Source organism: Pongo abelii, chromosome 10 (assembly GCF_028885655.2).
Source record: "Pongo abelii isolate AG06213 chromosome 10, NHGRI_mPonAbe1-v2.0_pri, whole genome shotgun sequence".
NCBI classification, from domain to species: Eukaryota; Metazoa; Chordata; class Mammalia; order Primates; family Hominidae; genus Pongo; species Pongo abelii.
Window position 1 is genome coordinate 1472418 of NC_071995.2, and position 23732 is coordinate 1496149.

At 41.4% G+C, this 23732-nt stretch overlaps 1 protein-coding gene across 27 annotated transcripts in view; it reads left to right on the top strand.

The window, feature by feature from the left end:
* The window catches only part of ERC1 (ELKS/RAB6-interacting/CAST family member 1), a 511501-nt gene that overhangs the window by 451326 nt on the left and 36443 nt on the right, over positions 1–23732 (top strand). For 21 of the 27 annotated variants that reach the window (XM_054527822.2, XM_063711693.1, XM_063711688.1 and 18 more), the window contains one exon: positions 5077–5265. In XM_054527822.2, the coding sequence (XP_054383797.1) occupies positions 5077–5265 (189 nt within the window). Of the gene's footprint in view, positions 1–5076; positions 5266–23732 lie in introns of those variants that run through there. The other 6 variants (XM_054527833.2, XM_054527826.2, XM_054527827.2 and 3 more) reach the window with 1 other exon arrangement.

Below are 23732 nucleotides of genomic sequence, written 5' to 3' on the forward strand. Positions count from 1 at the left end.
GGAAAAAAGTTATAACTTACGGGTCCTGTAAGGCATTCTCTTTCTACTTAGCAAATGTCCCTCTTCCCTCTTGAGATTAGGCAGTGGCCGTTCTACCTTGTGGGAAACACAGTTTCTTTTCTAAGTGGACTGCTCAAATTAGATGGGAAGAAAAGGGAAGAGATAAGGGCATTTCCCACATGATTGACATGGTTCTTGTGTTCCGAGAGGCTTAAGTAGTTTTTTTACGGATAGATTTGGGGACTATACTAGTTGGGCAGTTTCATATGCTTTCACAATGATACATATTTTGGGAGTATTCCTGGTATTTTGATACCTCTATACAATGTAAATGATCAAATCAGAGTAATCCATCACCTCAAACATTTATCTTTTCTTTGTAAAATGAGTTTTTATCCTGGATAAACAATTTAGAATTTCATTCCTTTTTAAGTTTTCTTTCTTTCTGTCTTTTTTTTTTTTTTCTTGAGACAGAGTCTTGCTCTGTCGCCCAGGCTGGAGTGCAGTGGTGCGATCTCGGCTCACTGCAAGCTCTGCCTCCCGGGTTCACACCACTCTCCTGCCTCAGCCTCCCAAGTAGCTGGGACTACAGGCGCCTGCCACCACGCCCGGCTAATTTTTTTTGTATTTTTAGTAGAGACGGGGTTTCACCATGTTAGCCAGGATGGTCTCGATCTCCTGACCTTGTGATCTGCCCTCCTTGGCCTCCCAAAGTGCTGGGATTACAGGTGTGAGCCACCACGCCGGGCCTTTTTTTTTTTTTTTTTCAATAGAGACAGAGTCTTGCTATGTTGCTCAGGCTGGTCTCAAACTCCTGGCCTTAAGCAATCCCCCTGCCTCAGCCTTATTTTTTTTCTTTTTTTGTGATGGAGTCTCACTCTATTGCCCAGGCTGGAGTGCAGTGGTGTGATCTCAGCTCACTGAAACCTCTGCCTCCCAGGTTCAAGCAATTCTTATGCCTCAGCCTACTAAGTAGCTGAGACTACAGGTGCGCGCCACACCCAGCTACTTTTCATATTTTTAGTAGAGACAAGTTTCACCATGTTGGCCAGACTGCTCTCAAACTCCTGACCCCAAGTGATCCACCCACCTTGACCTCCCAAAGTGCTGGAATTACAGGCATGAGCCACCACACCTGACCTCAGCCTTATTTTTTAAGTTTTCGATTGGACTCTGAAATTTTTCAGAATACCAAATGCCATCATGTTTATTTAATCAATTAGCCATCAGCATAAAATGCATTTAAATCGGTTTGAAATTTTTTTTTTTTTTTTTTTTTTGAGACAGATCTTGCTGCAGTGCCCAGCCTAGAGTACAGTGGTGCGATCTCGGCTCACTGCAACCTCCCCTTTTCAGGTTCAAGCAATTCTCCTGCCCCAGCCTCCCAAATAGCTAGGATTACAGGCATGCACCACCGTGCCTGGCTGATTTTTGTATTTTTTTGATAGAGATGGGATTTCACCATATTGGCCAGGCTGGTCTCAAACTCCTGACCTCAAGTGATCTACCCGCCTCAGCCTCCCAAAGTGCTGGGATTACAGGCATGAGCCACCATGCCCGGCTGAAATTTATTTTTTATTAAGAATAAGGACCTAAAAAGTCAGCATCCGAGTCATAGTAGTTGTAGGAGTGAGCTAATAATATCTTTTTAAATTCCGTTTTACTATAAGGAATTTGACCTTCTCAATATGACCATTTATCACATTGTCCCCTTTCTTCGTGGTCATACTTTTTTCTGCCAGTTTGTCAGTCAAAAGTGGTTACCTAAGATAATCAGCTCTTTCAGCCTTTGCAGCCCAGATGTGGCATTTGTGATGGCAGCTCTATACCCACAAACATGCACGTGTGCACTAAGAGAATGGGAATAAATTGCACAAACCCAATGAAAATCCCAAAAGTGATTTTTTTTTTTTTTTTTTTTTTTTTTTTTTTGAGACGGAGTCTCGCTCTGTCGCCCAGGCTGGAGTGCAGTGGCGCGATCTCGGCTCACTGCAAGCTCTGCCTCCCGGGTTCACACCATTCTCCTGCCTCAGCCTCCCAAGTAGCTGGGACTATAGGCGCCCACCACCACGCCCGGCTAATTTTTGGTATTTTTAGTAGAGACAGGGTTTCACCGTGTTGGCCAGGATGGTCTTGATCTCCTGACCTCATGATCCACCCGCCTCGGCCTCCCAAAGTGCTGGGATTACAGGTGTGAGCCACCACGCCCGGCCCAAAAGTGATTTTTTTAAATGGTTGTATTCGTGAAAGAAGATAGAGAAAACCAAGCTTTTAAAAAATGAGGAATGAAATAGGGATATGTTACTTGGCATCATGGGAGTGCAGTGATAGAACCATTATTAGACAGTTTCGTCATTGGTGCACAAAGTGTACTTGCATTTAAAGTAATGTTACCTTTAAAGACTGCACTTGGAATCCTTTGTAAATTTTCCACAATGAGTATGCTTTTTGTTGTTGTTGTTTTGAGACAGAGTCTCACTCTGTCGCCCAGGCTGGAGTACAGTGGTGCGATCTCTGCTCACTGCGCCTCCACTTCCCAGGTTCAAGCGATTCTCCGGCCTCAGCCTCCCAAGTAGCTGGGACTACAGGCGCCCGCCACCATGCCTGGCTAATTTTTGTATTTTTAGTAGAGGCAAGGTTTCACCATGTTAGCCAGGCTGCTCTCGAAATCCTGACCCCAAGTCATCTGCCCACCTTGGCCTCCCAAAGTGCTGGGTTTATAGGCGTGATCCACCATGCCCGACCACAAGTATACATGTATGCCCAGAAATAAAATACAATATTTTTGAAAAGTTGGTATTGTTTGCAAAAAACTATCCAACTCCCCCACTCTAAATTCTCTACTTGATTGAAACACTGTCTTCCTTCTGTGACTGGCTGTGTTGACTGTCATAGGTAGGAAATTCCAGCCCAGAACTGGTACCGTAAACCTGCTGATTAGGAGTCTCTTACAGAGCCCAGCAGCCTTCCACAGCAAGACTTCGGTGTTTATCATTTATCCTTAGAGAGAGAGAATTTTAGAAACAAAAGTAATGCTAAATTGATTAATTTTCTCTGGTTTGTCTAGCCAGGCTCCAGCTTCTGTGTTATATACTGTATAGGCCTAAACTGAACTCTGATCTTTTTAGTAAGCTAAAGATTGTTTTAGCCACTAAGCCCTTGCTCTTTATTCTCTTTTAATTATTTCCTGGAAATAGTACTAGAAACAAAGGAAATGTGCTATATTTATTATGCAGCCATTAAAAACATAGTTTCAGTCATATATAATGTAGTGAACAGTACTCACAATATAATGTTAAATAGATAAACAACATATCAAGCAAAACATGAGGTATGATACTGTTAGAAGCTGATTCATATAAATTTATTAAAATATTTGGCAGGAAAATTACCAAAATGTTACAAATGATCAAATGATTACTTCTTTTTTTTTTTTTTTTTTTGAGACAGAGTCTCGCTCTGTCACCCAAGCTGGAGTGCAGTGGCGCGATCTCGGCTCACTGCAAGCTCCACCTCCCAGGTTCACACCATTCTCCTGCCTCTGCCTCCCAAGTAGCTGGGACTACAGGCACCCACCCAGTTAATTTTTTGTATTTTTAGTGGAAACGGGGTTTCACCATGTTAGCCAGGATGGTCTCAATCTCCTGATCTCATGATCTGCCCTCCTCGGCCTCCCAAAGTGCTGGGATTACAGGCGTGAGCCACCACGCCCGGCCAAATGATTACTTCTTGATGGAAGTGTATGAAAAGTCTTATTTCCTTTATTTTTCTTTTTTCCCCAAATGTTTTGGAGTAAACTATACATTGCTTTCATAATAAAAACATAAAACTTTATTTCTTAAAAAACGCTTGTTTAAAAAGAAATAAAGGAAGGTGGCAGGAGCAGTCCTCTGAGGGGGTCCAAGGAGGAATCAGTGTTACTGTGGAAAGTAATACCAGGCCTTGCTTCTGTTGACTTGAAGATTACTGAGCTCCCAATTCATTAGTTAGGCCAGAGGTGTCCTGTTCATGAAAATTGCCAGGCTGGTGACATGCAACAGGTGCAGACCTCTGCAGTGTGAGCCCTGGGAACACACTGAGAACTGCCAGCGTTTTGGCAGTGCTTCACAGTGCTCACAGCTGCTGTGTGTCAAGCAGGTGCTGCTCTAATGCTTCAGTGTTCTGTGATGTGAGGTCTGGCCCCGCTCTCTTCCTCAACACTCCAGGCTTTGACCAGCTACCAAATACCTGGCCAGACTATTGTCACGAGAGCTGTCAAATGAAATCCTGGGGCAGGAGTCATCAGTCATTTAGTGTGCTTCCAGAAGGAATCAAAGGAGTAGCTGTTCAAGCAGGGGAAAGGAATGAGAAAAGAAAAAACGTAGAGCAAGTCTGTTACTTAAGAAAAACACAGAACCAATGTTACAACTAAGAATCTCAGAGTCCTTGGCTGTGAGTCGGGTGTTTGGTGTTATATAGGGATTTATCAGTCACTGGTTCAGAAGAATATCGGGTAACCTCTGTGAAATAAATGAGGGGAGCGCAAGCCAGGATGAGGCAGAATTCGTAATGAATTCCCTCATCACATCTCTTGGCCAAGAAAAACATGCACCTTCTCCAGAGACAGAATTTGTCTTCCATTCCAGGAGGTGGAGGAACACTTGAAGTATATGTAGTCCAGGCTTTCAGATGAGCAGTTTCACTAGCAGTTTTTCGCAATCTACTCATAAACAAGTGAAAAGAGAAATCGTGAGGTAACTGGAGTCTTTCTGTATCAGGAATAGCATCTCTGTAAAAACAAGTTAGTCCCGTGCTTAATCCCTGCCTCGATACAGAGCTATCCGTCTGGTGTGGATATATTAAGCCAGCATTCTCTTCCCGTCTCCCAGAAGGGCGGCTGGGTGTGACAGCATAAATGTGTGACAGTATGTGAAAATGTTTCTGTAATCCTGAAGATTTCAGTAGTGATTAGAAAAGTTTTAGTCTTTGGTCAATTTTCTTTGACTTGGAAAGCATAAAGAATGTTTGAACCTCTCATTTCAGACTGACCTTGACTCTCCTCATTTTATTTTATTTTATTTTATTTTTTTGCCTTAGATCATCCAGCCCCTCTTAGAACTTGACCAAAATAGAAGTAAATTAAAGTTGTACATTGGACACCTGACAGCCCTCTGCCATGACCGAGACCCCCTGATCCTCCGTGGACTCACTCCACCAGCTTCCTATAACTTGGACGATGACCAGGCGGCTTGGGAGAATGAGCTGCAGAAGATGACCCGGGGGCAGGTGAGCCTCTCTCTCGCACTTTGAAAAGAGCCTGTGAAAATCCAGTTGCTGTGTAGGTTGATGCAGTGGGAGCTACCTTGGGGAATCCAGTTGCTGTGTAGGTTGATGCAGTGGGGGCTACCTTGGGGAATCCAGTTGCTGTGTAGGTTGATGCAGTGGGGGCTACCTTGGGGAATCCAGTTGCTGTGTAGGTTGATGCAGTGGGGGCTACCTTGGGGAATCCGGTTGCTGTGTAGGTTGATGCAGTGGGGGCTACCTTGGGGAATCTGGTTGCTGTGTAGGTTGTTGCAGTGGGGGCTACCTTGGGGAATCCAGTTGCTGTGTAGGTTGATGCAGTGGGGGCTAGCTACCTTGGGGAATCCATGTTTAGATTCAAGATTTGGGGGTGGGGAGGGGTTTCCAGATATCATTTTTAAACTGATTTTTAATTGATTTTTTACTGTTTTATTTTTTAAATTCACCAATTAAAAATGTATGTTTCTCATGTACAACATGTAATTTTGAAATGTGTGTACGTCGTGGAATGGCTAAACAGAGCTAACTAACATAAACATTCCCTTACATACTTTCCATTTTTGTATGTGTGTGGCGAAAACACTTTAAAATCTACTCTCAGCAATACATTGTTATTAAGTATAGTCAGCATGTTGTACACTAGATCTTTTTTTTTTTTTTTTTTTTTTTTTGAGATGAAGTGTTGCTCTGTTGCCCAGGCTGGAGTGCAATGGTATGATCTCAGCTCACTGCAACTTCCACCTCCCGGGTTCAAGCCATTCTCCTGCCTCAGCCTTCCGGGTAGCTGGGACTACAGACGCGTGCCAACACACCTGGCTGGTTTTTTGTATTTTCAGTGGAGATGGGGTTTCACCATGCTGGCGAGACTGGTCTCAAACTCCTGACCTCAAGTGATCCACCCACCTTGGCCTCCCAAGGTGCTGGGATTACAGACGTGATTCACCGCGCCTGGCCAATTGTACACTAGATCTCTTGAACTTAATCCTCCTGTCTAATTGATATTTTGTAACCTTTCAGCAACATCTTTCCAGCCCCTGGTAACCACCATTTTCCTCTTAGATTCAAGTTTCTTGGCAATGAATAGTCTTGAACAGATATTTGGAATTACCTTTTGAAGGAAGTACGATTCTTGCCTCAGTGTAACTTACTCAAGTATCCGAAATGGCTGATTTATAACGGAGAAGGCTAAGGACGATCTGTTAACATTGCCATAGGTTATTCCATGAAGTGGTAGCCACTGAAGGAGTCTGAGTAGTTTAGGTTAATCCCATGTCTTAGACCATTCAGGTTGCTAAAACAAAGTAACACAGACAGGGTGGCTCATAAACAGCAGACATTTATTACTCTCAGTTCTGGAGGCTGGAAGTCCCAGATCAGGGCCCCAGCATGGTTGGTTTCTGGTTCCTTTTGTCCTGTCGCATACTGCTGACCTCATGACCTAATCACCTCCGAAAGGCCCACCTCCTAATACCATCACGTTGGGGGTTGGGATTTCACCATAAGAATTGAGGGGAGGAGGGTAAACATTCCATCTATAGTACTCCCTATACGACATTTTCTGTTTACTGTCACCTGTAAAAATCCAGTGACTTTTTTACATGTTGTGATTTTTAATGCAGTAAAAGACAGGGTAAGGCTAGCCTGGAGACAAAAAATCAGGAATAAAAGAAACAGAGGACAGGATGAGAATAGGGATAGAGTACAGACATGGAAAGTGAAGGAAAGAAAAAGTGAATAAACATTGAGACATAGAAATAGAAAAAGAGAAAAATAGGTCAGTTTTTGAAATATTAACTTAAAGCTCCTTTTGCTCCTAGTTTACTGATAGAAGTCAGTGGTCTTCCTTACCCCTTATAGACTTATACCAACAGAAGGCTAAAGAAATGCACAGGTGTTGTTATAAACTTACTAAAACTTTTCATCAGAACTTTGAAGCTATGCACTATTTCTAGCTAAATACTTTCTATTTCTTAAATATTGTTTGTTTACTCGTGTGTGAAGGTAAATTGTATTTAATACAGAACTTCCTGTGGTGTGATATTAAAGATGACAGTGAAAACCCCCAAGTCAAGAAATGCAAACTGGTGAGGCTTAGAGCTGTACTTACTTTCTCATGATGTGGATATTGCCTAATAGTACACAGACATATTTCACAGCCTAACTAGTTATCCATCATTTATTTGATGTGTAAAGATAAGACCTACTTCTCAAATTTAGCATGTTGCCATAGGAATTTTAATTTCTTTCTTGAAAGAGGAAAAAGATTTGAAGAACAGTATTAAATTCGGCGAGGTGCTGTGGCTCACACCTGTAGGCCCAGCTACTCAGGAGGCTGAGGCGGGAGGATTGCTTGAGCCCAGGAGTTCAAGGTCCCAGTGAGCTATGATTGTGCCACTGTACTCCAGCCTGGGTGGTGACAAAGTGAGACCCTGTCTCTAAAATGAAAAAAAAAAAGGACAGTATTAAATTCAATTCCTAATAGCTCTTTTTGATATTGATAACCATATAGTAAAAATGTAATGGAAATAAATAAATATATACATAATTACAGTGCAACCAAAAGCCCATTGGAAACAAGGCACATGGCTATTCATTTTAGAGACTTTTGCCTTCAGAATTTTGCAGAAAAACGATGCTTCTTAAAAGCAGTGCTGCTGGGCACAGTGGCTCACACCTGTAATCCCGGCATTTTGGGAAGCTGAGGTGGGAGAATCCCTTGAGCCCAGGAGTTCAAAACCAGCCTGGGCAACATAGCGAGACCTCATCTTTACAAATAATTAAAATTATCCGGACGTGGTGTCACACGCCTGTAGTCCCAGCTGCTCAGGTAGTTAAAGTGGGAGGATGGCTTGAGCCCGGGCAGTCGTGGCTGCAGTGAGCTGAGATCGTGCCACTGTACTCCAGCCTGGGTGGCAGAGCGAGACCCCGTCTCAAAAACAAGCAAACAACAACAAAAACCACAGTGCTTATTAATGTATTAAAGTTTAACTGGTATTAAATTATTCCTTTGTAAAACAGTTTGTCTTTGTTTTGTTTTTGTTTGTGTTTTTGTTTTGGAGACAGAGTCTCACTCTGTCACCCAGGCTGGAGTGCAGTGGCGCGATCTCAGCTCACTGCAACCTCCACCTCTCAGGTTCAAGCAATTCTCGTGCCTCAGCCTCCCGAATAGCTGGAACTACAGGCACGTGCCACCGTGCCCAGCTGATTTTTTGTATTTTAGTAGAGATGGGGTTTCACCATGTTGCCCAGTCTGGTCTCGAACTCCTGAGCTCAGGCAGACGGCCTGCCTTGGCCTCCCAAAGTGCTAGGATTACAGGAATGAGTGACCATGCCTGCCCAGCTTGTCTTTGAAATGGAAAAGATATTTTTGCTCAGTCCTGTATTTTCAATATGCCTAGATGGACTTAATCTTACCAAGGGGAAAAAAAATCTTCAGAGTGATAGATACCAAGATAGAAAATTTCAAACTAAGGATTTTTCAGCAAGTTTTGAGTGAATGAAACCTGATTCATAGACTTCCCATTGCAGATTGTGTTACAGTCAAGCTACCGCACTCATCAAAACAATTGTGCTCACACGCATGAATTCTGTTAATATTGTCATGTTTCCCTTTAATTGAGAATGTACTTCAGTTACTGAAGTTACTGTTTGAGGTGTGTGAAATTGTATTCTCCCCAATAGTCCCCGCGAAACGAGAGATCTGGGTCATCTACAGAGGAATACAATAACTAACAACCCCTACTATAAGCTTCTTCATGGCTTCTAAAGATTGGTGGAGAAACCAACCCATTTCCTGCTTCCTTACCCCAAGTAAGAATTTAAGGAAGTAATGTAGGCTGTCTAACAATACCAAATGACTTGCCTGTGAAAGTATTGTGATCAGAGTTTGACTTCAGCTTTAAAGGCCAAGAAACAGAAGATGTGAGTCACTGCCAAATATGCATGTTGGTTTATTTTGTGTGCGTGTTTTGTTTATAGTTTTGTAGTTTTGTTTTTGTGATGCAGAGCCTTCTGCTCCTGACATTTGCATTTTTCACCTCGTATCTCCAATGCATTTCACTGCCACCAACACCACCCCCATGAGGACAGGACAAGAACTTTGTCTGTCTTTTTCAATGCTAGGGCAGTGCAGAAGGGAAATGTAGGGTCAGAGCCCCTACACAGTCCCCACTGGGGCACTGCCTAGTGGAGCTCTGAGAAGAAGGCCACCGTCCTCCAGACCCTAGAACAGTAGATCCACCGCTGGTTTGCACCGTGCACCGGGAAGAGCCGTAGGCACTCAGTGTCAGCCCATGAAAGCAGCTGGGAGGGGGCTGTGCCCTGCAGAACCACAGGGGCAGAGCTGCCCACAACCCTGAGAGCCCACCTCTTGCATCAGCGTGACCTGGATGTGAGACATGGAGTTAAAGGAGATCATTTTGGAACTTTAAGGTTTAATGACTGCCCTATTGGATTTCAGACTTGCCTGGGGCCTGTAGCCTCTTCGTTTTGGCCAGTTTCTCCCATTTGGAATAGGTGTATTTACCCAATGCCTGTACCCTCATTGTATCTAGGAAGTAACTAACTTGCTTTTGATTTTACAGGCTCATAGGCAGAAGGAACTTGCCTCGCCTCATATGAGACTTTGGACTTGGACTTTTGGGTTAATGCTGGGGGACTGTTGGGAAGGCATGATTGTGTTTTGAAATGTGAGGACATGAGATTTGGGAGGGGCCAGGGGCAGAATGGTATGGTTTGGCTGTGTCCCCACCCAAATCTCATCTTAAATTGTAGTTCCCGTCATCCCCAGGTGTCATGGGAGGCACCCAGTGGGAGGTAATTGAATCATGGAGGTTGTTACCCACCATGCTGTTCTCATGATAGTGGGTGGCTTCTCATGAGATTTGATGGATTTATAAGTGCCACCTTTGCCTGGCACTTCTGTCTCCTGCCACTATGATTGCAAGTTTCCTGAGGCCTCCCCAGCCATGCAGAAGTGTGAGTCAATTAAACCTCTTTAGTAATTACCCAGTCTCGGGTATTTCTTCATAGCAGCATGAGAACGGGCTGACACACCATGTCTTTCTGTTTAAGGTGGGTTTCTTGTAGCGAGCATATATCAAATCAGTAATTGTCTTCTGATTGAAGTGTTTAGAATATCTGCACTTGATACAGTTATTGACATGGTCAAGTTAAACCTATCATCTTTATATTTATTTGTTTCATCTATTTTTTCCTCTGTTTTTGTTTTCTTTTAATTTTTTTTTTGTTATTTTATTTTATTTCCACTAGTGGCTTAAAGCTCAACTCCCCACCCCTTTTAAGTGATTACTCTGTGGTTTACAGTGTACAGTTTTAGCTTATCGTTGTCAAATTTTGAAAATATAATATACCACTTCAGGTATAGTATCGGAATCTGCCAGTAGTATACTTCTATTTCCTTTGTCTCAAACTTTATGCTATCGTTGGCATACATTTTATTCCTCCATATATTATAAACCCCACAGTACATTGTTACTGTTTTTGCTTTAAATCAGTTATCTTTTTTCTATTGTTTTATTGTGGTAAAACATACACAACATAAATTTTACCATCTTAAAAATTTTTACGTGTACAGTTCAGTGTTATATTCATAACGTAAACTATCACCACCATCTATCTCTGTAGCTCTTTTCATCTGGCAGAACTGAAACTCCATACCTGTTAAACAGTAACTCCCCACTCTCCCTTGCTTCACTGTTCCATCTGCCTTCTGATTTTACTACTCTAAGGATTTCATAGAAATGGAGTCACGCAGTGTTTGTCGATTTGTGACTGACTGATTTCATTTAGCAAGGTTCATCTGTGTTGTACCTTGTTTAAGGAAATTCTGTGTCAGAGTTTCCTTCCTTTTTAAGGCTACTGTTTTATATACCACATTTTCCTTATTCATTCCTCCACTGATGAACAGTCGGGTTGCTTCCACATTTTAGCTATCATGAATAATGCTGCCGTGAACATGGGTGTATAAATATCTTTTCGAGACCGCGCTTTCCGTTCTTTTGGTATAAAATCAAAAGAAGAGAAATTGCTGGACTATGTGTTAATCCTATTTTCAATTTTTTGAGGAACCACCATACTGTTTTCCACAGCAGCTGTACCAATTTACATTCCCACCAGCGGTACACAAGGGTTCCAGTTTCTCCATATCCTGGCCAACACATGTTATTTTGTAGTCTTTGGTGTGTTTTTTAAATAGTAGCCACCCTAATGGGTATAAGGTGGCATCACATAGTTTTGATTTGCATTTCCCTAATGATTCGTGATGTTGAGCATCTCTTCATGTGCTTATTGGCCATTCATATTTTTTCTTCGGAGAAATATCTATTCAAGTTCTCAGCCTATTTATAAATCAGGTTTTCTGTTGTTGTTGTTACTGAGTTTTAGAAGTTCTCTACATATTTAGATAGTTATCCCTAATCAGATATATGATTTGCAAATACTTTCTCCCATTCTATGGTTACTTCTTACTGTTACTGTGTTAATAGTGTCTTTTGATGCACAAATTTTTTTATTTTCTTGAAGTCCCATTTGCCTATTTTAATCATTTATATTTTATAGAGATTAAGATTATAAAATAATATTTTTCTCATATGTTTACCATTTTCAAAAAGCTTTGTTTTTTATCTGTGTATGTCTGAGTTTCCATCTGTCATCCTATTCCTTCTCTCTAAAGAACTTACTGAGGCTGAGTGCAGTGGCTCATGCCTGTAATCCCAGCACTTTGGGAGGCCAAAGCAGGAGGATTGCTTGAGGCCAGGAGTTCAAGACTAGCCTGGACAATGGTGAAACCCTTATCTCTACAAAAATTTAATTTAAATTTAAAAAATTAGCTGGATATAGTGGTGTGTGCCTGCAGTCCCACCTACTCGGGAGGCCCAGGTGGGAGGATCACTTTAGCTCAGGAGTTCAAGATTGCAGTGAGCTATGATCACGCCACTGCACTCCAGCCGGGGCCGCAGAATGAGACCCTGTCTCAGAAAATTAAAAATAAATTTTAAAAAAGAACTTCCTTTTAAATGTCTTGTAGTACACATCTGCTGATATTGAATTCTGTGTTTTATTTGTCTGAAGGAATGTATTTTTATCACCTTCTGTTATGGCCGGAATTGTGTCCCACCTCCTAAAATTCCTATGTTGAAGTCTTAACCCCTCAGTACCTCAAAGTGTGACTATATTTAGAGATAAGACCTTTAAAGAGATAATTAAGTTAAAATGAGGCCATTAGGGTGAGCCCTAATCCATTGTAACTGATACCCTTTTAAGAGACACACCAGGGCACACACACAGAGGAAAACACCACGTAAGGGCAAAGCAAGAAGGTGGCCATCTGCAAGCCAAGGAGAGGGAGGCCTCAGAAGAAATGAAACCTGCTAATACTTTGATGTTGGACTTCTGGCTTCCAGAACTGTGAGAAGATTAACTTCTGTTGTTTAAGCCACCCAGACTGGTATTTTGTTACGGCAGCCCTAGAAAACTGTACACCTTGTTTCTGAGATGTTCTCTGGGCACAGATTTCTTGGTTGACAGGGATTTTTTTTTCCTCTTTAATACTTTTAAGATGTGGTTCCATCTTCTTTTGGCTTGTATAGTTTCTGTTGAGGTCTGCTATATTCATGTAGCTTTGTTTTGGGGTGAGTGGGTTGGTTGGTTGGTTGGTTCATATACCATGTTCTTTTTTCTCCGGAGGCTTTCAAAATATTCCCTTTATCTTTAGTTTTCAACCATTTGATGATAATGTTCCTAGTTGTGTTTTTCTGTATATTTATCTTGTTTGGAATTCTCTGAGCCCCTTCTCTGGATCTGTGTTTTGTTGTCTTTCATTAATTTTGGAAAATTCTTGGCCATTATCTCTTCAGATATATCTTCTGCCCACTTCTCTCTTCTCCTTTTGTAACTACCATTACGTATTTGTTAGATCATTTGATATTGTCCTGTATCTCTTGGATTCCTGTTTTGTTTTGTTTTCTATATTTTCTTATTATACTTGAAGTTTTCTGTTATTAGTTTGGATAATTTATATCGATCTATACTTAAGTTCACTTTCTTTTTGTGTGTGTGTCGTAATTTTTTATTAAATGTTAAATAGTCTAAGTAAAAAGAACAGTGGAAACCAAGGTAAATAAAACTTATGTCTGGAAATATACTTTCCTCTTCTTCTGTCAGGCCATTAGCATCGGGGACTGAATCAAATAACTCGCTAATTGAGCTGGGTTTGGGCTTCTTTCCACTCTAGTTACCTTCATTGTGCCACAGGCCTTGAGGTTTTCAGTGGTGGATCGCCACTTCCATACGCTTAGTGTGAGCTCTATGGTGCCGATGTTTCGGTTTCATGCTTCTCTCTCAGCTTTCAGCATGTCCTTCGTGCCTGCACCACAGAGGGCTCTCTCTCCACGCTCTGGTCCTTCTCTAAGCAGTAGACTGTTCTTGTTACTCAGTGAAGACTCAGGGTCAGGCAGGAGTGGCTTCTTCATTTTCCTGCTCCAGTCTTGGTCTTGGTACTTCTGTCCCACCCCCAATGACAGACAACATCTCCCCCTACTCAGCACAGGTCTAGACTGTCGGCTGATTTCCTATCCCTTCCCCAGTAGCAGCAGACTTCTAGTTTGAATCCGTTCATAATTTGGGGTCTGACTGGACTCCGTGTCTCCTTCCTGGCAACGGTTTGCTTTTGCCTAATGTCAGCACAAGAGGTAGAGTTTGTACCCTTCTCTAGCCTAGGAACAGAGGCCATGAAGGTTGCTGCCCTACCCCCAGCAGCACACAGCTTTTCCTGTCACAGTAGGGCCAGGCTCCAGGCACTGAAGTCTTTCTTGTCCTTCTCTGGGTCTCGTGTTCTCAAAGAATGATAGCCTGAGAATCAGAAGGGAAATAAGATGTTCTTTCTGCTAACCCAATCTGGAAAATCTCTTCCCTGGCAAATTTTTTTTTTCTTCATATCAAAGGAAAGCCCAGGGTGCAGGTGGAACTCATGGACCTGTCCTCACTGGAGCCAGTCACGCCTGTACCCATGCAGGCCAGAGCACGGCTAGATTTCTCTCGCGCTCCTGCTCTGCCCTCAGTGTTGGCAGGCCCACACCTCTGCACCACAGAGGGAGTGCTCTCTCAGCTTCCTGCTCTGCGCCCAGTCTTTCCAACAAAGCCAGTGGGAGCCAGTGGATAGTGGGTGTGTACTCCTTTGTGTCTGGGGCTCTGAGGGATTTGAATCTGTCAAGCTGTTTTCTTCCTACCCACTTCAGGGCTGCCACCTCTTCCTCCTGTGCTCTGCCAGAGGTGTGTCCCATCTCTCCTCAGATGGGCTCGTTACCTGTGAATTCAGTTCACCTAGTTACCTTGGGACTGCCACTCTGATGAGCTAAAAACAATTGGTTTGATTTTGTAGATTGTCCAGCCTATTCTTGTTAGTGTGAGAACAATGTTCTTTTAGGGATTTCTACATTCTCTGCAGAAGTGGAACTCCTCATAAACTTGGATTATTGTCAGTTTGCAAGGTAAAAGAAGAAAATACACAAAGGGCATTATTTTAAGGCTTTCAGCATCTCCTGGTCCTTTGCACATGTTTACACAAAGTTCTCTTTATTCAGCACCCTCAAGCTCTGCCTACTTGGACAGCTGTAGTCTATTAAGTTTATGTGCCAATTTTTTAATACATTTCTGTATAGAGCACATATAAAAGAGAGATGATGAAAACAGCCCATTGCATATGCATTCTTCAGCTTTTCGAGTGCTGATAGATAACTGACACTTTTAACTTGTGCTTACTTGGATAGGAGAGGTGGACTATTTGAAGAGCCAGAGAGAGAACATGCTAACGTCTCATGTCCTCAAAGAATGATAGTGTGAGGCCAGGCCTGGTGGCTCGCGCCTGTAATCCTAGCACTTTTTGAGGCCAAGGCGGGCGGATCACTTGAGGCCAGGAGTTCGAGACCAGCCTGGCCAACATGGCAAAACCCCTCTTTGCAAAAATACAAAAATTAGCCAGGCCTGTAATCCCAGCTACTTGGGATGCTGAGGCAGGAGAATCGCTTGAACTCAGGAGGCAGAGGTTGCAGTGAGCTGAGATCACGCCACTGCAGTCAGCCCTGGGGGGAAGAGTGATACTCCGCTCCCCCCCCGCCCCGCCCCGCCCCACCAACACTGGTTGAGGGGTTCCTTCTGCTCAAACGGTTTGAAAAACCTTTTATGACCAAGTAAAAATAAAACCCCAGGAACATACTCAAGAGAATGGTCCCCACATCGTACACATATTCATTCTCTCTCTCTCACACGCACACACGCACACACACACGTGCTCACAGAGTGGCATAGTAGAAAAATAATGACTCTGGGTTCAAAGTCCAGCTCTGTCATTTTCTGGCTTTGGAACATGGAACAACTCTTAATCCTTCTGAGCCCTGGTCTTTTCAACTGTAAAATAGGAATAATACTTGGCCCCCAGGATTGCTTTAGGCTTAATGAGATATTATTACCTAAATAGTTACAAAGAAACACCCTGTAGTAGTGTATTAAAGCAAGTGAATGTCAGGCCATATGTTCAATCATGAATCACTTTATCAAAGGTTCTCCCTATAGACTAGTTAAGCTTTCTCAATTCCTTAAGCTTTTTAAGACAGTTGTACACTTGGCACTTGTTCTTGTACAACCCATTATTATATCATAAAGAATAAAAATAATTCAGATAGATTGGAAAGATGAATAAATCTTATCTTTAAAAAAAAAAACCTAGGCCGACCCCAGTGGCTCGCGCCTATAATCCCAGTGCTTTGGGAAGCAGGAGGATTGCTTGAGGCCAAGAGTTCCAGGCCAGCCCAAGAACATAGTGAGACCCTGTCTCTACAAAAAATAAAAATAAAATAAATTGGCCAGGCGTGGTGGCACACATCTGTAGTCCCAGCTACTCATGAGGCTGAGATGGGAGGATCAACTTGAGCCCATGAGTTCAAGACTGTAGTGAGCTATGATTGCATCACTGCACTCTCGCCTAGGCAACAGAGCGAGACACTGTCTCTTAAAATCAGAGATGAGAATATGACTTTTTTTGTCAGAGTTATAAACTGACAAATTAAAACTCACTGCTATGAATAGAGAAGGAATTAGGAAGTAAAGACATATCATTATGTCAGAATTCCATAATGGTCTATTTAGGAAATATGACGATTGCTGTCATTTTATTCCTGGTGCTATACAATGGACTGAACTGGCATTGATTTACTCCAAGTGAAACATTCCGTTGTTGAAAGTTAGATTATTTAACCCTTAGAACTATTGAGTTTTTTATCAGACTTCCTGTGGTAAGTTAACAATGGTTACAGGATTGCTAGCTGGCAGAGCACGATGAACTTCTTTCTAGGTTCTCCCTTGAATCTGTTCATAGCGGTGAACTTTCATTTTTGCATTTTATAAGTCTGCCCCCAAATTTTTACTCTTTGGAGTTTTCTTTGGGCATGATATATTCATTTGGATTGAACTGAATTAGTAGATAGGTACGTGGATGATAGGCAGACAGACGTACACGAGTGCCACTTGCTGTGGTGTCTGCTTCAGTGCGTGATGGAAGGTAAGGGCACACATTTTAGAGTCAGACAGACTTGAATTTGCTTTGTTTCCCTTCCACTTCTTATTTGATCTGAATTTTTTCACATCTCTGTATGTGTTCCTTCATCTTGCAGTGGACATAATGCTGTTGTGAGAATTACAATGCTTAGAGGTGGTAGCGGTTATTGCTCTTATCATCATCATCATCATTTTCAGCTGGTATTTTCCCAAGAAGCAGCCTGATAGCCCCACATCAACCTTGGAATTTTCCCTTGTTCTAGAATGTTGAGCATGGAAAATTTGGCCTTACATCTTCTCACTTCTGGGCTTCCTTGATGTCAAGCTCCCTGTCATTCTGCGTCCATGTTATGATCGAAGAAAGCAATCTTAAACATGCATATTTTAGGAGTCACAAAAAAATTATTTGCAGAGGATTCCAGAAGAAGGTTTCCTCTGTGAAAACCTTCTCTTACCATTTTTTACATTATATATATATATATATAGAGAGAGAGAGAGAGAGAGAGATTCTCTCTATTTTTGTCCCCAGGCTCTTTTCGTTATTGCATGTGATTGTATCAAATAAATTTTAATGAAATATTTCAAACATTTGGAAAAGTATAGAGATTAATATAACATTACCTTTATACCCAGAATTAACAAATATTACTTTGTCCTATCTGCCTCAGATCCTTTTTAATGCTAAATGTAGTATGATATTGTGATATAATAAGAAATACATATTTGGTCTCGGCCCCTAGTTCCTTATATGCAGCTCCTGAAACTCTCGGAATCTCCTGAGTGATGAGTGTTTGTTTTTTTAATGCTAATAGATGACTGGAGGCTGGGAGCTCTGGATGGAGACTGGTTGCCAAGGGCACCAACTCTGTGATAGATGGTTGGGACTCTCCAGCCCACACCCCGGCCTCTAGAGAGAGGAGGGGAGCTGCAGGTTGAGTTGATTGCCCATGGCCGATGATGTAATTAATCATGCCTACTTAATGAATCTTCCATAACACTCTAAAGGATAGTGTCCAGATGGGTTCCAGATAGCCAGCCGAACACACAGAGATGCTGGAGGATAGTGCCCAGAGAGGTCACGGAAGCTCCACACCCCTCTCCACATGCCTTGCCCTGTGCATCTCTTCATCTGCCTGTTCATTTGTGTTATCCTGTGAAATATTCTTTGTAATAAATGGGTAAACATAAGTAAAGTGTTTCCCCAAGTCCCGTAAGCCATTCTATCAAATTAACCTAATCCGAGGAAGGGATCTTGGGAACTCCGGTTTATAGCTGGTCAGTCAGAAGCACAGGTCACAGCCTGTGATTGGCATCTAAAGCTGGAGGTGGATATTGTGGGACTGAGCCCTTAATCTGTGGAGTCTGACACTGTCACCAGGTAACTAGCATCAGAATTAAATTCTAGGACACCCAGTTGGTGTCTGCTGGAGAATCTGGGTCAGAAGAGTTGTGCCGACTCTGTGAAATTAGGAAAACACTTTGTTTTTTCCTGCCTCTGATAATAATTAAAGTCTTCTTTGTATTTCTTCTCAGCTGTATTTTTCTTTTTTCAACTACAGTGGCAGCCACTGTCCTAAATCGGTGTGCATTTTTACAGTCCACATTTTTAGCTTTTTAATACATATATGTTTCCATAAATAATGTACAATATTGTTGAGTGTGATATAAATTTAAAATATATGGTCTCATACTACTTAGGCTGTCAGTTCATTATTACTTACTGAACTCAGGCCCTCTAGTCATTTGATAATAGAAGAAAACATATTCTTGACATTTTTCAGAGAGGGTGATTCTTAGACCATTTTTAAATGGTCTAAGCCCTAAAGAAGCCTTCTTTAAAGAAAATAGATTGAGGTAATGTCAAAGTGGAACACTATTATGGTACGAAGTGTCTTGACCTAGCACTAAGAAAAAGGTTTTATTAAATTCAGGAGTTTTTTAAATTGATACACAATAGAAATACATATTTTTGGAATATGGAAAATTTGATACATTCATATGCTGTGTAAAGATAAATCAGAATAATTGGGATATCTGTCACCTTAAATACTTTCCTTTCTTAATGCTAGGAACCTTGAAATTCTCTTCTAATCTTCATAAAATGTACAACAGATTAACATTAACTGTAGTCACCCTATTGATCTGTGGAACACCAGGTCTTACTTCTATCTAACTATATTTTTACCCACTAATCAGCCTCTCTTCAGCATGCCCCAGCCCCCTTCCTGGCCTCTCAAGTTCAGTTTTAGATGTAAGCATCTTCTCTGTTTACTTTAGGATGCTCCCGTATCTGACCACTGTTAGTTAGCTTTCAGAATCACCGATCACTGAAATTCCAGGTCCAGGGGTTCTGCACTGCGCTTAGAACTTCTCCTCATGTATTAGATGCACTGGTTGCACCGCCAAGCCCTGTTGCCGTCTGTTGGACAGGAAGCCTTGTTAGTGCCTCCGTGAATCCAGCACTGACATTAGCTAACATAGAACTAACATCTACTCAGGGAGTTGCATTAGTGGCTCTTAAGAAACTCCATGAAAATTGTGAGAACACTTCAATGAAAACATTTTTGACAAATCGCCTTTCCCTTGTATATAAATGCGAACCGTTTTTCATTTTCAAAATTTCAAACTTTTTCATAGAACTCAAGGATTTGAGTGCTGCTTCCTTTGAGAGGGGTAACAATGAGTTTTACATAAACATTGTGTATGATTTTAAAAGGCAGTACTGAACATGTGCTACACATTAATTCCTTAGTTTCGAAAGATGCGACAGAGTGGGAAAGTTCGATATCCACAGGTGCAGATATTGGAAAGGCCACACTCACGTATGTGATCTTTCTCATAGCTGCAAGTGACTGTGTTCAGCTTTCCAATGAGGTGAGGAAACATTTATGGGCCTCCTGTGGCTCTCTTATTCATTCCACTGTACTGTGTAAACAATTTCCCGCAACAATAAACTTCAACTTTTCAATTTGTCACCAGCGCAATGGCCCATGTAGTTATAAAGTGAACGTGGTGACCAATTTGGGGCGTAATATTGTTCTGCAGTCAAAGTATCCTAATTTGAAGAAATTTTACGTATCATGATTTTACACCAACTGGCCAAAGTCAGATAGTCTGATTAAATGGATTTGGTTTTGGCTACCTATGTGTAGTCAATTCTACACACTTTAAATATTTTGGTTTGCAGGTATTTTTTGAAGGCTTAAGTATTTGGTTTCTATTTCTTTGGATTTCCTGTCTGTAGATTCTACCAAGCATATGTTGTTGAAATAATGAATTCAGGGCCACTTTACCCCTAGCTGCAATCTTGTCAAGTTCCAGCAGCTAAGTAAACTTGGGTCAGGTCAGATTTGAGACACCTTATGACCAAGAAGATATTATTTCTAAATATCTTGTATACATGAAAGAACAGCCATTATTTTATCTCTTCAAGGTAATTTCCTTATCTAGTTCATGTTATGTTTTTTACTTCTTTTGAATTATATAAAATTGGAAGTTATATTTATAATATTGTAATGTAAGGCCAAGGGGGAGCACACATCAGAAGTTGGAATAAGCAAGCAGAAGCTCGGGTCTGAGTCTCACAGTACTCCAGATGCAGTGAGCGGTTCTGGAGCTGTACTTCTCAAAGAGAGTGGCAGCTCTCAGAGAGGGTGGGGCATCAGAATCACCAGAAGAACTTTGTTCTCTTGCATTCCCATCCCCATAATTCTAATAATCTAGAGAAAATGAAGAGAGAAAAAGTAAGGTGAAGCCAGGAGTGAGCTCGTAGGCACTGTCAGAGATTCAATTATTGTCATGTGCTACATAACAATATTGCAGTCGGTGACGGACCCCGTGTTCCGTAGTGCTCCCATAAGATGATAAGACCATGTTTTTACTGTACTTTGTCTATGTTTAGATATGTTTGGATCCAGAAATGCCACCATGTTCCAGTTGCCTACAGTATGCAGTACAGTCACATGCTGTACAGGTTTGTAGCCTAGGAGCAATAGGCTGTGCCATACACCCTCGGCGTGTAGCAGCTGTACCACCTAGATATGTGTAAGTCAGTCTGTGATGTTCCCACAACAAGATCGCCTGACGATGCATTTCTCAGAATGTATCCCCGCCATTAAGTGATGTGTCTGTAGTGTGCAGTTTATAGTACCCCACAATATTAAAACAAAAACAGAAAAAGAAATTTCTCCCTCATGGGTCCTCATAAAGAATCTGATCGTAAGCAACATCTTCAGCATCCTTCCATGTGTACAGCCATGAGGTTCAGAACACTTCTTTTTTTAAGAAACATCTCAGCAATATAATAAGGCCAAAGTTTATCTCATAAAAACCGTTTTCTAGGAGACCGTAAATATTGCTACTCAGATATCTAATATATTATTTAATATTGGGAATAAATTTTCAAGTCTTTGGAAAGATTTAGGCAATACTCTCTAAATATTAGTTGTCTCAACCATTTTTTTATACATTAAGCAGCAATATGTTTAGGATCTAGTCTTTGACAGATACCAGAATGTAGCTATTCAGTGTTCAAGTATAGAGTCATACACTTTAAAAGTTAATCGAAAAAGGAAAAAAAAAAAATTAGCCAAGTATGGCGGTGCATGCCTGTGGTCCCAGCTACTTGGGTGGCTGAAGTGGGAGGATCACTTGATAGCACCACTGCCCTCCAGCCTGAGCCACAGAGCAAGACCCTGTCTCAAAAAAAAAAAAAAAAAGAAAGAAAAAGAAAAAAAAGTTAGTCAATCTGCCCCTTCCCCTTAATTGTGGCTGAGGAATCAGTTGGCATGGTCAGTGAGGCTGGTACCAAGTGTTCAACTGATATAGCCAAAATGACTGGCAGGACAAAGGCACTGGGTTTGACCAGCATGGTTGGCATATTTGGTAGTGGAGCTGGTCCTCGGGATCATGCCCTGGGCATTTGGCAGGACCATGGATTCTGCTAGCATAGCTGATGTGTTTGTCATGCTGAGACCAAGAAGCCAACCCACATGGCCAACATTTTTGGGAGGCAAGGGCTGAGGATTCAGCCAGCGTGAGTGGAAATAGCAGGCCAGGGCCAAGAAGGTGCCCCACATGGTTGAGAGACTGGTTACATACCAGGAGATCAAGCAAATGAGTAAATATATTGGGGCTAATATATTGAGGATAGTGTGTTTGTCATTATAGGAGATAAGAGTACCAGATATAGAAAGAGTAAAGACAAACCCTATCGTATTGGATTGTTTTTAGAGGTATTGATATGAATTCATGGTTTTTAACAGATAAATAGATTTAGATTTCTCTGTGTGTATGTGTGTGTTTATATATGTGTATATGTGTATGTATACATATATATGCATGTATGTATTTTCTTTTTCTTTTTTTTTTTTTTTTTTTTGAGATGGAGTTTCGCTCTTATTGCCCAGGCTGAAGTGCAATGGCATGATCTTGGCTCACCACAACCTCCACCTCCCAGGTTCAAGCGATTCTCCTGCCTCAGCCTCCCGAGTAACTGAATCGGATTACAGGCATGTGCCACCATGCCCAGCTATTTTGTATTTTTAGTAGAGACAGGGTTCCTTCATGTTGGTCAGGCTGGTCTTGAGCTCCTGACCTCAGGGGATCCACCCACCTTGGCCTCCCAAAGCATTGTATGTATTTTCTAACCTTATCTGCTGAAGGGACCTAGAAGCAGTGATACCCAGTAGCAGAGAGCTCACTTAGTACTCAGATGTTGGTCTAGATGCCTTTTCCCACCAGAAGGAACCAGAGCTCTTTGGGGAAATGACTGAGTCTAGGGATGTGTGTGGGAAAGCACATGATAATCCCAGAACAGTTTTATACCAGAAAGTAAGGAAGCATTCCAAGAGTGATAGGGATATATCAAAACAACGTGGGGAAAATCTTGAGGAATTCGAGCATCAAAATAAGTAATGATAGTAACAGATTATAACAACTAATATATAGAGAATATTGCCTAAATCTTCCCAAAGACTTGAAAATTTATTTCCTTTATTAAATAATACATTAGATTTCTGAGTACTTGGGCAGCAATATTTAGTTTAGGGTCTCCTAGAAGATGGTTTCTGTGAGATGAACTTTGACATTATGATATTGCCGAGATTTTTTTAAAAAATAAATCTCTGAACCTCATGGCTATATATATTAAAGGATGCTGAAGATGTTGCTTACAATTAGATTTTTTATGAGGACCCAGGGGGAGAAATTTCTTTCAGATCTCTGGACTAGAAATAATCAATATTCTATTGAATAAAATAGAAATCTAGGAGTCTGTGATGGTATAAATGAATGAATGAATGAATGAATGAATGAACAAGTAAATGGGGGAGAAAGGAAAACTCCACCCTGTAGTTGAATGCCAGCATAATGTAGACGGAATTATGGAATGAGAGAATCTGCATTTGGCACCATTATATTAGTAACTGATTTGGGCAAGTATCATCAATGAATGTGAAAACACTGGGTGAAGGTTTACTAAGAACAGACTATTTGCATAGACTGAAAGTATCTCTTCAAACACACAAAAATGTATGTCAGTTAATTAGCACAAAATATTTATAGTTAATTTACACTGGAAAAATCTGACACGTACCATCTAAACCAGGTGATTAAGGTTAGCATCTCCAATAGTGGGACACATCAGTATGTGCCTCTTCATCATATGCACAGAGAACAACACAGGTGGTACTCTTGCCAAACAATCATCACCTGAATTTAACACCAGGAAACATACATAGAGTGATATAGATAGAGACACAGATAAAGATACAGGTAGAGACAGACGTGTATACACATGTATATTTATCAAGATAGAGAATTAATTAATGAATGATATGACAAATGTAAAATGTTAGCAGTTAAGGAATCCAGGTGAGATC